The sequence below is a fragment of the Heterodontus francisci genome, chromosome 10 (assembly GCF_036365525.1).
Source record: "Heterodontus francisci isolate sHetFra1 chromosome 10, sHetFra1.hap1, whole genome shotgun sequence".
NCBI lineage: Eukaryota > Metazoa > Chordata > Chondrichthyes > Heterodontiformes > Heterodontidae > Heterodontus > Heterodontus francisci.
The window spans coordinates 65,307,936-65,320,521 of record NC_090380.1 but is presented as its reverse complement, the minus strand read 5'-3'; the positions used below and the strand labels follow the sequence as shown (position 1 = coordinate 65,320,521).

Genomic DNA, 12,586 nt, shown 5'->3' with positions numbered 1-12,586 from the left:
GCCCTTTTGATTACTCTTGGAAAAAAAACTGGTCCAACATTTATTCAGTTTGACTATGAATTCCTCAAAAATATTTTAACAAAAAAATCATTCATAACAATAGGGAAGTGGGATGGGGTGGGGCAGAGGGGAAGGTGGTGGCAGGTTGAGTAGGCCTCCTTTCCAAATTATTATCCAGTGAAGCTGAAAGTGACAGTTTAAGTGCAGATGTAGAAAGGACCATGGTAATAACAGACTCATCACTTTGAATGTCTGGACAATCTGATGTAGCAATTAAAGCAAGTGGAACACAGATATAAAGCCAGATCAACTCTGCAGAGGTTAGATTAAGGCTTTATAATGCACTGGCAAGATAAAGCTTGGGAGTTCGATTTTCAATTTACATCGGAGTGTTTTCAGAGGTGCCCAATAAACCTGATACAAGTGTGAAGGAATGAGCCAATGAAAGCCGAATAACCTAACTGAATTTTTTTGATGAAGTAACAGAGAAGGTTGATGAAGGGAATGCGGTGGATGTTGTCTATATGGATTTTAAGAAAGTCTTTGACAAAGTCCACATAAAAGGCTGGTTAACAAAATTGAGGCTCATAGAGCATAAGTGTCAGTGTCAGCTTGGATAAAAAAATTGGCTTAAGGACAGAAAACAAGAAGTCCTAGTAAATGGTTGTTTTTCAGACTGGAGGACGGTAGACAGTGTATTCCCCAAGGGTCAGTGCTAGGACCATTACTTTTTTTTTTGATGTGCATAAATGACTTGGATCTTGGAATACAGAGTAGAATTTCAAAATTTGCTGATACCACCAAACTTGGAGGGGTGACAAACAGTGACTTTGATACAAATCACCTCCAACAGGTCGGATAGGCTAACAGAATGGGCAGACAATCAGCAGAGAAGTGCAAGGTGATACATTTTGGCAGAAAGGATAGGGTGAGACAATATAGACTTAATGGTTCAGTTCTAAACAATGTGCAGGAACAGAGGGACCTGGGAGTGCACGTGCATCAATCTTTGAAGGTGGCGGGACATATTGAGAGGATGGTTAGCAAAGCATATGGGATCTTGAGCTTCATGAATCGAGGCATTGAATACAAAAACAGGGAAGTTATGCTGAACCTTTATAAAGCTCTGGTTAGGCCCCAACTAGAGTACTGCATCCACTTCTGCTCACCACACTTAAGGAAGAATGTGAAAGTCCTTGAGACAGAGTGCAGAGGAGATTTACCAGAATGGCTCCAGAGATAGGGGATTTTAGTTACAAGATTAGGTTGGAAAAGCTGGGGCTGTTCTCCTTGGGACCAAAGGGGATTGAGGGGAGATTTGGTAAAGGTTTACAAGATTATGACAAGCTTAGATAAAGGTAGACAAGGAAAAATTGTTCCCATTTACTGATGGTACAAGAATTAGAGGATACAGTTTTGGGCAAGAGGTGCAGGGGGAATGCGAGAAAGAACTTTTTTAATGCAGCAAGTGATAATGATCTGGCACTCGCTGCCCGTGAGGGTGCTGGAAGCAGAGACAATCAATGGCTTCAAAAGTAAATTGGATGGGCTCTTGAAGGAAATAAACTTGCTGAACTATGGGGGTCGAGCGCAGGAGTGGGCCTGACTGGATTGCTTCACAGAGAGCCAGCGTAGACTCGATGGGCCTAATAGCCTCCTACTGCGCCATAAATGACTATGACTTGAATGAGGGAGAGACGTCTTCAATGGCATACATGAAATCTCACCTGCAACACCACAGGAGATCAGCAAAAGGCTATGTATATAGTCTTCAGCTGAAGCAGTGTTAGAGAACAGGCAGACTAATTAAGTCACTATTTTAAAATCAAATATTGTATATTTGATTTTGTCATTAGTATTTAAATAGCATTGAGAAGTAGAACTGGTTGGAGCACAGGAGTTTGTTATTTGTAATATAGGCTGACAAGCTGGGAGATGCTAAACTGGTGTGCCACCAGTGCAATTATGGAGTGAGTAGTTTACATTGGCAGTTTCCATCATAAATGCAACCTTAGGAATTTATAAATTGGAAAAAAAGGCAACAGGAAGTGTGTGCACAGACATAAAATTCCTGATATTACTAAATGATTTCCTGTGGCATTGCATAGGGAAAGTCAAGACTTCAGGTGAAACAGAGCATAACTGGCCCAGGGTACATAAATTAAGATTTCATAAGATATAGCTACATATTTAAACATCTTGCACCAGCATACTTGTTCCATCTTCAAAAAAACTTAACCTTTAGTTGTCATGTGCTGTCCATCAATTTTTCCCCATTATAAATTCCTACTCGCATTTATAATGGAAACTGCCTGTGCAAACTTCACATAATAATTACATCCTCTTACGAATGGTGGGGTTGTAGTGTCTGTTTCGCATCTCCCAGCTTGTTAGCCACTAAAGCAAAGACACTCGTATGCCCAAATCACCTCTACTACTCAGTTTTCCAAGTTGCTGCAAGTTTTGCTATTTAACTATAAATACATATACATTTAAGGGGAAGCTAGATAAGTGCATGAGGGAGAAAGAAATAGAAGAATACATTACAACAAGACGAAGCAAGGTGGGAAGAGGCTCATGTGGAGCATCACTCAGATAGACCTGTTGGGTTGAATGGGCTGTTTCTGTGCTATAAAGTTCTATAACATAAAACCAAGTATTATATTAAAAATAATGTATTATTTTAAAATACACACTGATTCGTATTTGCACGTCATGCTGCAATTACCATTCTCTAACTCTGCTTCACTTGAGAATTACACTTTGCCTTGACTTTCCATGTGCAACACTGATTGGGATTGGGGATTTTACACTGATACGGATTGAGAATTGGTTAACAGACAGAAAACGGAGAGCAGGAATAAACGGGTCACTCTCAGGATGGGAGGCTGTTACTAATGGGGTACCACAAGGATCTCTGCTTGGGCCACAGCTGTTCACAATCTATATAAATGATATGGATGTGGGGACCAAATGTAATATTTCCAAATTTGCTGATGGCACAAAACTAGGTGGGAATGTAAGTTGTGAGGAGGATGCAAGGAGGCTTCAAGGGGACTTGGGCAGGCTAAATGAATGGGCAAGAGCATAGCAGATGAAAACAATGTGAAGAAGTGTGAAGTTATCCATTTTGGTAGAAAAAGAGTATTTCTTAAATGGCAAGAAGTTGGGAAGTGTTGATGCCCAACGGGACCTGTGTGACCTTGTTCATGAGTCACCAAAAGCTAGTATGCAGGTGCAGCAAGCAATTAGGAAGGCAAATGATATGTTGACCCTCATCGCAAGGGGTTCTGAGTACAGGAGTAAAGAAGTCTTGCTGCAGTATTACGTACAGTTTTGGTCTCCTTATCTAAGGAAGGAGATACTTGCCATCGAGGGAGTGCAACGGAGGTTCACCAGACTAATCCCTGGGATGGCAGGATTGTCTTATGAGGAGAGATTGAGGAAATAGGGCCAGTATTTTCTAGAGTTTCAAAGAATGAGAGGTGATGTCATTGAATCTTACAAAATTCTTAGAGCACGACAGGGTGGATGCATATAGGATGTCTCCCCTGGCTGGTGAGTCTGGAACCAGGGAACAGTCTCAGAATAAGGGGTTGGCCATTTAAGACTGAGACGAGGAGGAATTTCTTCACTCAGAGGATGGTGAATCCTTGGAATTCTCTACCCCAGAGGGCTGTGGAAGCTCAATCATTGAGCATGTTCAAGACAGAAACTGATAGATATCTGGATACTGATGACATCAAGGGATATGGGGATCGCACGGGAAAGGGGCATTGAGGTAGATGATCAGCCATGACCTAATTGAATGGCGGAGCAGGCTCGATGGGCTGAATGGCCTACTCCTGCTCATATGTTCCCAACACGCACATTGGCGCAGTGGTTAGCACCGCAGCCTCACAGCTCCAGGGACCCGGGTTCAATTCTGGGTACTGCCTGTGCTGAGTTTGCAAGTTCTCCCTGTGACCGCGTGGGTTTTCGCCGGGTGCTCCGGTTTCCTCCCACAGCCAAAGGTGATAGGTAAATTGGCCATTGTAAATTGCCCCTAGTGTAGGTAGGTGGTAGGGAATATGGGATTACTGTAGGGTTAGTATAAATGGGTGGTTGTTGGTCGGCACAGACTTGGTGGGCCGAAGGGCCTGCTTCAGTGCTGTATCTCTAAATTAAAAAAAAAAGAAAAATAAAACACCACCATGGGGAACTACTGGTATTAAAAACACCGATATGGCAAATCTGGAATATTTCAAATAAATTGAGCCAGAGAACAGAAATTCAAATTAGTAAAAAGTAAATTTAAAAACAGATTTTAGAAATACATTTATTGTATACTTAGGACAATAAAGATATTAGGGGATTTAAAATGGAGTTTGATGCTCGGCTAAAAGGGTTAGAGGTATGAACTCCCATGACCTGAATGGACTAATGTCTCAGGCTGAGAGTACTGGCAAGCTGTTCTTAGAAAATACTTTACAGCAGAGGTTACTGAACAGCTATCAGGAGTGAAAAAGAGGACAGGCTCTCCCAGCCCAGGTGCATTCAGGTCATATGCGGCAACTCCCTCACCTCCCATCCCCACTGCCCCTGACCACCAACCCAACTCAGAATACACCATTAGATCTGGTATATCCCTTCCTCAGTAACACAGTGGACAATGCACTTATCCACTGAGCCATCAGGGAAAGCTAAACATTACTTAAGTTGGGTTCACTAAAGTACATTTGATAACAAGCTTGGACCACATCATAAGCTAGTTATAACTAGTTATACTCAAATCTGTCCATCGTAGAAATAACATGGTTGTTTGAATGAATAGATTTGAGTTTTAACACCCGAATGCTTGCTTTCTCAGTCATAATTTCTACCACTTATATAAAAAAAAATTGAAAATCAGGTCAATGTTTTAAAGTCAACATTTTCTATCTAGATTATGAGGCTTTATTATACTGCCAAGATGCAACATTATAATAAATCAATTTCCATGTCATACTTACTGCAAGAACCTTTCTTTAACTCTGAGTTACACACAAAATACTGGAAAATTACTCACATTTTCAACAATGTACGAAATTCCACTCTTGGGCAAAACCAGCTCTTCTATTCCCCTCACAGTCACTAGAAAGTTGGCACGTGGTCGGTGAAACAAGTTGCCAATAGCAAGTCCAGGCCATAAAAGATCCTTGAAAATCAAATTGCATAATTTCAAGCAAATCTAGCACAATTTGTTTATGCTTTTTACAAACTAAACACACGCACAACACTGTTTTACATATGTGAAAGTCAACTTTGTTTTTCACTCTTCTATAGATCTGTTACTTACATTTACATGAAAGCTAGATGAACCAAATGATACCACTGTTATGAGTGTGCTTTTTTTTGTAACATATGTTTTAAGGACATAGTTGAATTATGGACATTGATTCATCTGGAATCTTGGAGATGCTGAACTTTGTGTGTTTTTAAAAAAAATGTCACCAGAAGGTTCCTGGACTTGGCTTGTAAACAAGTCTTACTGGAAGGCACAAATCTGTGGATAATCACCCAGCATGAATTGTTTTTGACTTGGGGAGATGTTTACAATGAAGTGACAGGTCAAGATTTATAGAGGTCAGGAGCCTTGACTTCTGGAATGTTTTGAGTTTCGATTTGAACTGTTACAACAGAGTTAGTTTTTGCCTGCCAAAGAAGACGACCCAGCTCATCTCTCTCTCTCTCTCGAAAAGAAACCTTGCATCTACAGCATGTCAACTGAAGAAACCCTGCATATTGAATGTGTGGGAACTGAAGCCCTTGTTGCTGCATTTCTGCTGCAAGACCTATCTGAAGACTCTGTAGCTGCATTTCTTGGAAAGCCTACCCAAACTGATCTTCAACATCACCCGGAAAGAACTGTTCTAGGAGGATCCCAGTAACAGCTGTCTATATGCATTTGGGACACCAATCCAAAACCAAGGACAAGTATTCTGCCTAAGTTTTTTTTTTTGTTTTCTTTGTAACAGCGCTATAAACAACAATCCCTTTTATTTTTCTGGTTAAATGGTGTGCGCGTGTATATGTATGTTAAAGGCCTGCTCAGGTCTGCAAATGAAACCCGACCCGAGCCCTACAGAACCTGCACACCAGAACCAACTGTGCATCTAGCCAAGCTGTACCTGTGTAGCCAAGACTCTGGTAACTACTGGACATCGCAACATTGCCCATCTACCTTATCCACAAAAAGAAAACAAAAAATCTAACCTGGCCAGTTACCTCCTCCCAATCAAATTGTTCAGCTTCTTAACTCATCGCAGCCTTGATCTGAACATTGAAGCAAAAATTTTATATCAGAAGCAAGGTTAGATCATAGCCCTTAATATTAAAAGGCAGTACTTGAACAAGTGAAGCACCAAGGAGCCCCCGCAAAACTGAGGTCAGTAGACATCGAAGAGTAAATTCTAGTGACTGGAGTCCTGACATTCAGGAAAATTGTTGTAGTTGTCAGAGACCAATCATTTCTGAAGTTCCTCAGGGCAGTGCCCTTGGCCCAACCATCTTCAGCTGCCTCAAAGACCAGCCCACCATCAGGAGAGGTTTGCTTATAATTCCATGGCGTACAGCTCCCTTCACAACTCTTCCCATAATTAAGCAGCCCACATCAGTTTATAGAACAACTTCCAGGCCCTGGCTGACATTGTCGCAACACAACTGTTACCTTCTCATGTCTATCCATTTCATGCACTTCTGCTTTAACCCTTCCCCTCCCTCCCAGAACCATGATAGGGCTCCCCTTGCCCTCACCTTCCACCCCACCAGCCTCTGTATTCAATGGATCATCCTTTGCCGTTTCTGCCACCTCCAGCATGATTCCACCAAACACATCTTTCACTTACCTCCCCTTTCAGCATTCTGAAGGGACCATTCCTCAGATGACACCCTGGTCCATTCCTCAATCACCGTCAACACCCCTCCCCTTCCCATGCAAGCAATACCTGCCTTTTCACTTTCTCCCTTCTCATCATTCAAGGCCCCAAACATTCCTTCCAAGTAAAGCAGCGATTTACGTGTACTTCTTTTAACTTAGCATACCGCGCTGCTCACAAATGCGGTCTCCTCTATATTGCAGAGGGTAAATGTAGATTGGGTGACAGCTTTGCAGAACACCTCCATTCAGTCCGCAAGCGTGACCCCGAGCTTCTGGTTGCCAGTCATTTAATTGTCTACCTTGTTCCCACTCTGGCTCCTCTGTCCTCAGCCTCCTGTAATTGTTCCAATTAAGCTCAACATAAACTTGAGAAACAGCACCTCATCTTCTGATTAGGCACTTTACAGCCTTTTGGACTCAACACTGATTTCAACAATTTCAGATCATAACTTCTGACCCATTTAGTTTCCTTTTTCTTTCCTGGTTTTGGTTTTTCCTCATTTTGATTTTGGATCGCAGATTTTCATAATTTTGCCATTCACATCTCTAGACATATTTTGTTTCTTTACTTGTCCCATTACCACTCATTTTGGCCTTGCACCATGAAACCTTTTGGCATTTAATCTCTCCCGTCTTCCCTCCTACCACAGACCTTCCCTTTTGCTCTTCCCCCACCCTCCCCCCTTTCACTGACTCTGTACTTGCTTTGAACTTGTTACATCTCTAATTTTTCACCAGTTGTGTTGAAGTTCATCGACCTGAAATGTTAACTACTTCTCTCTCCACAGATGCTGTCAGACTTGCCGAGTTGTTCCAGCATTTTCCGTTTTTATTTCAATTCTCCAGCATCTGCAGTATTTCAATTATGTTACCTTCTGAGTGTTGGCCCTGGTTGCAGCATGTGTTATTTACATGGTACATGGCAGCATCTTCCAAAATCAACTTCACAACTCTACCACCAAGGATAACAGCAGCAATGTCATGGAACAACCATCAAGTTCTCCTTCAAGCCAAAACCATCTACATATTGTCATTCCTTACGTGTTGTTGGATCAAAATCATTGCAGGAACATTATTACAAAGACATCATCATTTGAAGGCAGCAACTGGGCTGCACAACAAACATGGCTGTGCCAAAGTCCACCACATTCTGTGAACATTTAAAAAGACATTTAGGTGTCCTGTGACAGCAAGTTCCTTTTAAGCAACGTATTAAACTGACACGACAGCTGTGTGATACACGGTGAGTTTAACATATCAAAAACTATTCATTTGGTGGTAATATAGGAATTAGTAGTTGGAGGAAGACAGTCCTCCCTGAAGTTTCTGTGAGTTCATAGCATATGAATTTCTATTAGGTGGCTATTCTGCAAGTTACGAAAGTGCTCCTTTGTTTGTTACAATTTTCGGTAATACTGCCAAGTTCCTCCAGTTAAGCAGCAAAAGACAAAAATCGGAAAATGCGAAAATAGTTTGTAACATGAATCCATATATAAAGTGGAATAAAACTTTGAAAATGCACTGTGATAACATACTAATTTTATCCGTCATGTCTACATGCTCAATTTTAGAAATTATTTTGTAGTTTCAAGAATCTACAGCATGCTTATCATATATTTGTATATTTGCAACATTATCTGGTTCAGTCCAAATATATATATGGGTGATTATATTCGAAACAAGTAGTACATACCATATATTTTGCTAACAGATTTTATTCAGGAGGTAACTGTATGTGTAGTGAGTGCCAGACACTATTGAAAGATATTGAACTGTATTGTACTTTAGGTAATGTCAAATTTGAACTGTGATGCATTTACAAATGTTATGAATAAAGTATATTTTTTGAAAAATTTTATTCAGCAGGGTATTAGCATCCTATGATTTCTCTGTTCCCATGGGGAAGGTGGGGATGGGGGGAGAAAAGATAGGAGGAAGAGAGAATTCAACCAGGATTCCCTCTCCTAACACCCTGTTCTTTTCCCCCCACCCCAAATTGTAAAGTGTGGGTGCTTCCTTCCATACCTCAGATACTCTGAGCCACCCATTGGAAGTGACAAAATAGAACTGGTTAACTTACTTGGCTACACCCACCAACTCCAATAGATGTCTCCTCAGAGACTGGGAATTCACAATATTAGTGAGCAAATTATAGCGTGCAGTCTAAGAAACTTTTGTTAGCTCCAATTATGACTGTTTTGTCGTCCAGCTCAGTATCAAAGATTTTCAGTAGAGTACATGTTCACCCAGATTTTGCAGTCAGTGGTGAACAAATAGCGCCAGCCATTCATTATACTTAAACTTGCCCATGGACTTGTGATGGGCTTTTGCATTGTAACTTGTGGTCATTAGAAATCCAAGCAGTGCAGCACCCTCTATAGGATCTTGGTGAACGGGGCAAGCAACTGTGTATCGCCTTAACCAATAACGTTGAAGAATCTTTACTGCAGCAGAGTCTGAACCAGGAAGTACAAGTTAGAATAGCTAATTTATTGCCAAATCATGTGCAAAAAGCAAAATAAAAGGGGAAGAAAGATGGGATTGAGAGAGATAAGAAACAGCAAAAGATTTTTTTAAATTTAAATCTCCAATAATTAAAATATTAAGAACTAAGACTCCACACTTGTAAAAGATAATTTTCAGTGCAAGAGGGGTCATTTGGCAGTATTAAGGTTTATCAGAGTTAAAAATTCACTTGCACTTAAATGGACAAGTCCCAACTCTCTGTGGTGTGTTTATTGGGTACGTATCAACTAAGTACCACAATTTCATGTCCTTTTACATACTTGAATGCAGAACCTCTCGGCGAGACACTATCACAGCAAAACTTTGAGGAGCAGGACAACGCGGACAGTAACTTCCTGATTTCTGCATTTAATTGCGTCTATGCAATTGTCAGAGTTGCTGCCTGATTTACTCTTTAATAACAGCGAGTGCTGAGAGTCTCACCAGTATTTCTACTGTAAAATTTGGGCCAATAGATTTAGTATGGATGAAACTCAAGAAAATATTTCACAGCATGTATAATATACTCTCATACGAGAGTCACACAAACATACGAATTAGGAGCAGGAGTAGGCCACTCGGCCCCTCGAGCCTCCTCCGCTATTCAATAAGATCATGGCTGATCTGATTGTAACCTCGACTCCACATTCCCGCCTACCCCCGATAACCTTTCACCACCCCCCCCCTTGCTTATCAAGAATCTATCTACCTCTGCCTTAAATACATTCAAGGACTCTGCTTTCACTTCCTTTTGAGGAACAGAATTCCAAAGACTCATGACCCCCAGAGAAAAAAATTCTCCTCATCTGTCTTCAATGGGCGACCCCTTATTTTTAAACTGTGATCCCTAGTTATAGATTCTCCCACAAGAGGAAACATCCTTTACCACATCCACCCTATCAAGAACCCTCAGGATCTTGTATGTTTCAAGTCGCCTCTTACTGCACCTGCATACTAACCTTTTGAGATACATGCACTAGAACACCCAGATGCCTCTGCATCTCAGAGCTCTGCAATCTCTCACCATTTAGATAGTATGCTTTGTTTTTATTCTTCCTGCCAAAATAGACAATTTCACATTTTCCCACATTATACTCCATTGCCAGATCTTTGCCCACTCACTTAACCTATCTACATCCCTTTGTAGCCTCATGTCCTCTTCACAACTTACTCTCCTACTTATCTTTGTGTCATCAGCAAATTTAGCAACAATACCTTCAGTCCCTTCATCCAAGTCATTGATATAAATTGTAAAAAGTTGAGGCCCCAGCACAGATCCCTATGGCACACCATTTGTTACATCTTACCAACCAGAAAATGACCCATTTATGCCTACTGTTTCCTGTTAGACAGCCAACCCTCTATCCATGCCAATATGTTACCCCTACACCATGAGCTTTTATTTTCTGCAATAACCTTTGATGTGGTACCTTATCGAATGTCTTCTGGAAATCCAAGTACAGTACATCCACTGGTTCCCATTTATCCACAGCACATGTTACTACTTCAAAGAACTTCAATAAATTGGTTAAACATGATTTCTCTTTCCCTAATTATCTTGAATTTTTCTAAGCACCCTGCTATAACGTCTTTAATAATAGCTTTACAGTTAAAGAATACAAATGATATGCTCAAGTATCCCAGAAGGTAAACAATATGTTTTCCAATATAACATCGCTGCATAGATAAACTGTAGTCTGCATCAACATACAGGAACAAAATACATTATTAGTAGTTACCTCCTCAACTGAAAAGCCCATAGATAAAGACACAACATCTGGAATGCGGCCCCCAGGCAAAGGCCCTGCATCTTGGAAATGAACGGACTGTGAGGCCCTCAATATGCTGAATCGGTCACCAAGAACTCCTTTAAAATGGATACAGATTAATGTTAGATTTTTATAACACGGATTTATTCCATCAATAGTTTTCTGCAGTTAGTTCCACAGGAAGCAGGACACCAGCTGCATTTGACTTAATTACAAATTTCAATTTTGCACAGAATGTTAAAACTCTCCAATGCAAATAATTCTATACTGTAATGAAAAAGGAAGAAGTTATGTCGATGTGTTGAACTAACATGGAAAAAAAGAACTCCACATAGTAGGAGAGCTTTAAAGCCATTCGTTAGACACTCAGCCATGTAACAGCCTAACCATTAAAAATGTAGGGTAACATGAACACAAAAGGTCACAAAATGGGCAAATATTCAACTAATCATGAATCACAAACAGCCTTCTAGCATAAACACAACTAATTGGATCTATTGGAGGGAGGGGGTTGAGAAAGATATGAGAAATAATTTCACAAGTTCCTTGGAAGTTCTCTGATCAGATTTTAAAAAAAATTATAAGTAATACAAGTAAGCTCCAAACAATACAAAGTAAATATATTTTCTGCAAAAGATAATATGGCTGCAATGTGGACCATCCTATAATATGAAGCCAGCATGAATTATGCTCACCAATAGCTTAGTTGGTAAAAAGCAATGTGCAATATTGATCAGAAGGTTCCAGTTTCAATTCTCAGTCAGTGCAGTGTTAACTGATCTCAATCCAGATGACAACTGGGGCACTATGATTGATATTGCTGGCCTTGAGCTAGGGAAGATAAAAAGCAAGCTGGATCTCACCACTGCTTTGGTGGTTCCTGCTGAAGAGAGTGAAGAATAGAACCAGTCGCAGCTATGACGACTTGATCGTTTAGTCTGATGGCACTCAGCTTCTAGGCTCACACATAAAAAAAAAAACAAAGTACCAAAAGGCACCCCTGGATCAGAACCCCAATATAAATTAACACCTTTCAAGACAAGACGGAAGGTTGGCAGTAAAAAAAAAATCCTAAAACATCAGTGATCACAAAAACTAGTGCTAAATTTAACATTTGAGACTTCCAAGTTTCAGTTACTCAGGACTTTTGTTGAAATATAAAGGGGCATGCCTCTCATTCTTGCCAACTCAAAAGTGACATGTTTCAGTGAAGAGTATTTGATAAACAGTAATCACAATATTAGGTTTAGTTATGGAAAAGGACAAGGAAAAATTGGCATCTAAAACAGTAAATGAACAATGGAAAGCCTCCAAAGAGGAGATAGTTTGGACACAGGCTTGAGATAGTCCCACGAAGGGGAAAGGAAGGGCATCCAAAGCTCGAGCCCCAGATGTCTAAAAATACAGAGAGATT

General features: G+C 40.5%; 2 protein-coding genes across 2 annotated transcripts in view; one reads left to right on the top strand and one right to left on the bottom strand.

Moving 5' to 3' along the window:
* LOC137374482 (uncharacterized protein CXorf38-like) overlaps positions 1-7,703 on the top strand; it is a 129,056-nt gene extending 121,353 nt beyond the window's left edge. Inside the window, exon 8 of the transcript XR_010975822.1 lies at positions 7,687-7,703. The gene's annotated coding sequence lies outside the window, so the exon portion shown is untranslated. The remainder of the gene's footprint in view (positions 1-7,686) is intronic.
* Positions 1-12,586, bottom strand: part of atp6ap2 (ATPase H+ transporting accessory protein 2) — a 58,296-nt gene that overhangs the window by 35,656 nt on the left and 10,054 nt on the right. Inside the window, exons 2-3 of the mRNA XM_068040652.1 lie at positions 11,143-11,270; positions 5,048-5,176 (exon numbers count right to left, since the gene is read on the bottom strand). Of these exons, the coding sequence (XP_067896753.1) occupies positions 5,048-5,176; positions 11,143-11,270 (257 nt within the window). The remainder of the gene's footprint in view (positions 1-5,047; positions 5,177-11,142; positions 11,271-12,586) is intronic.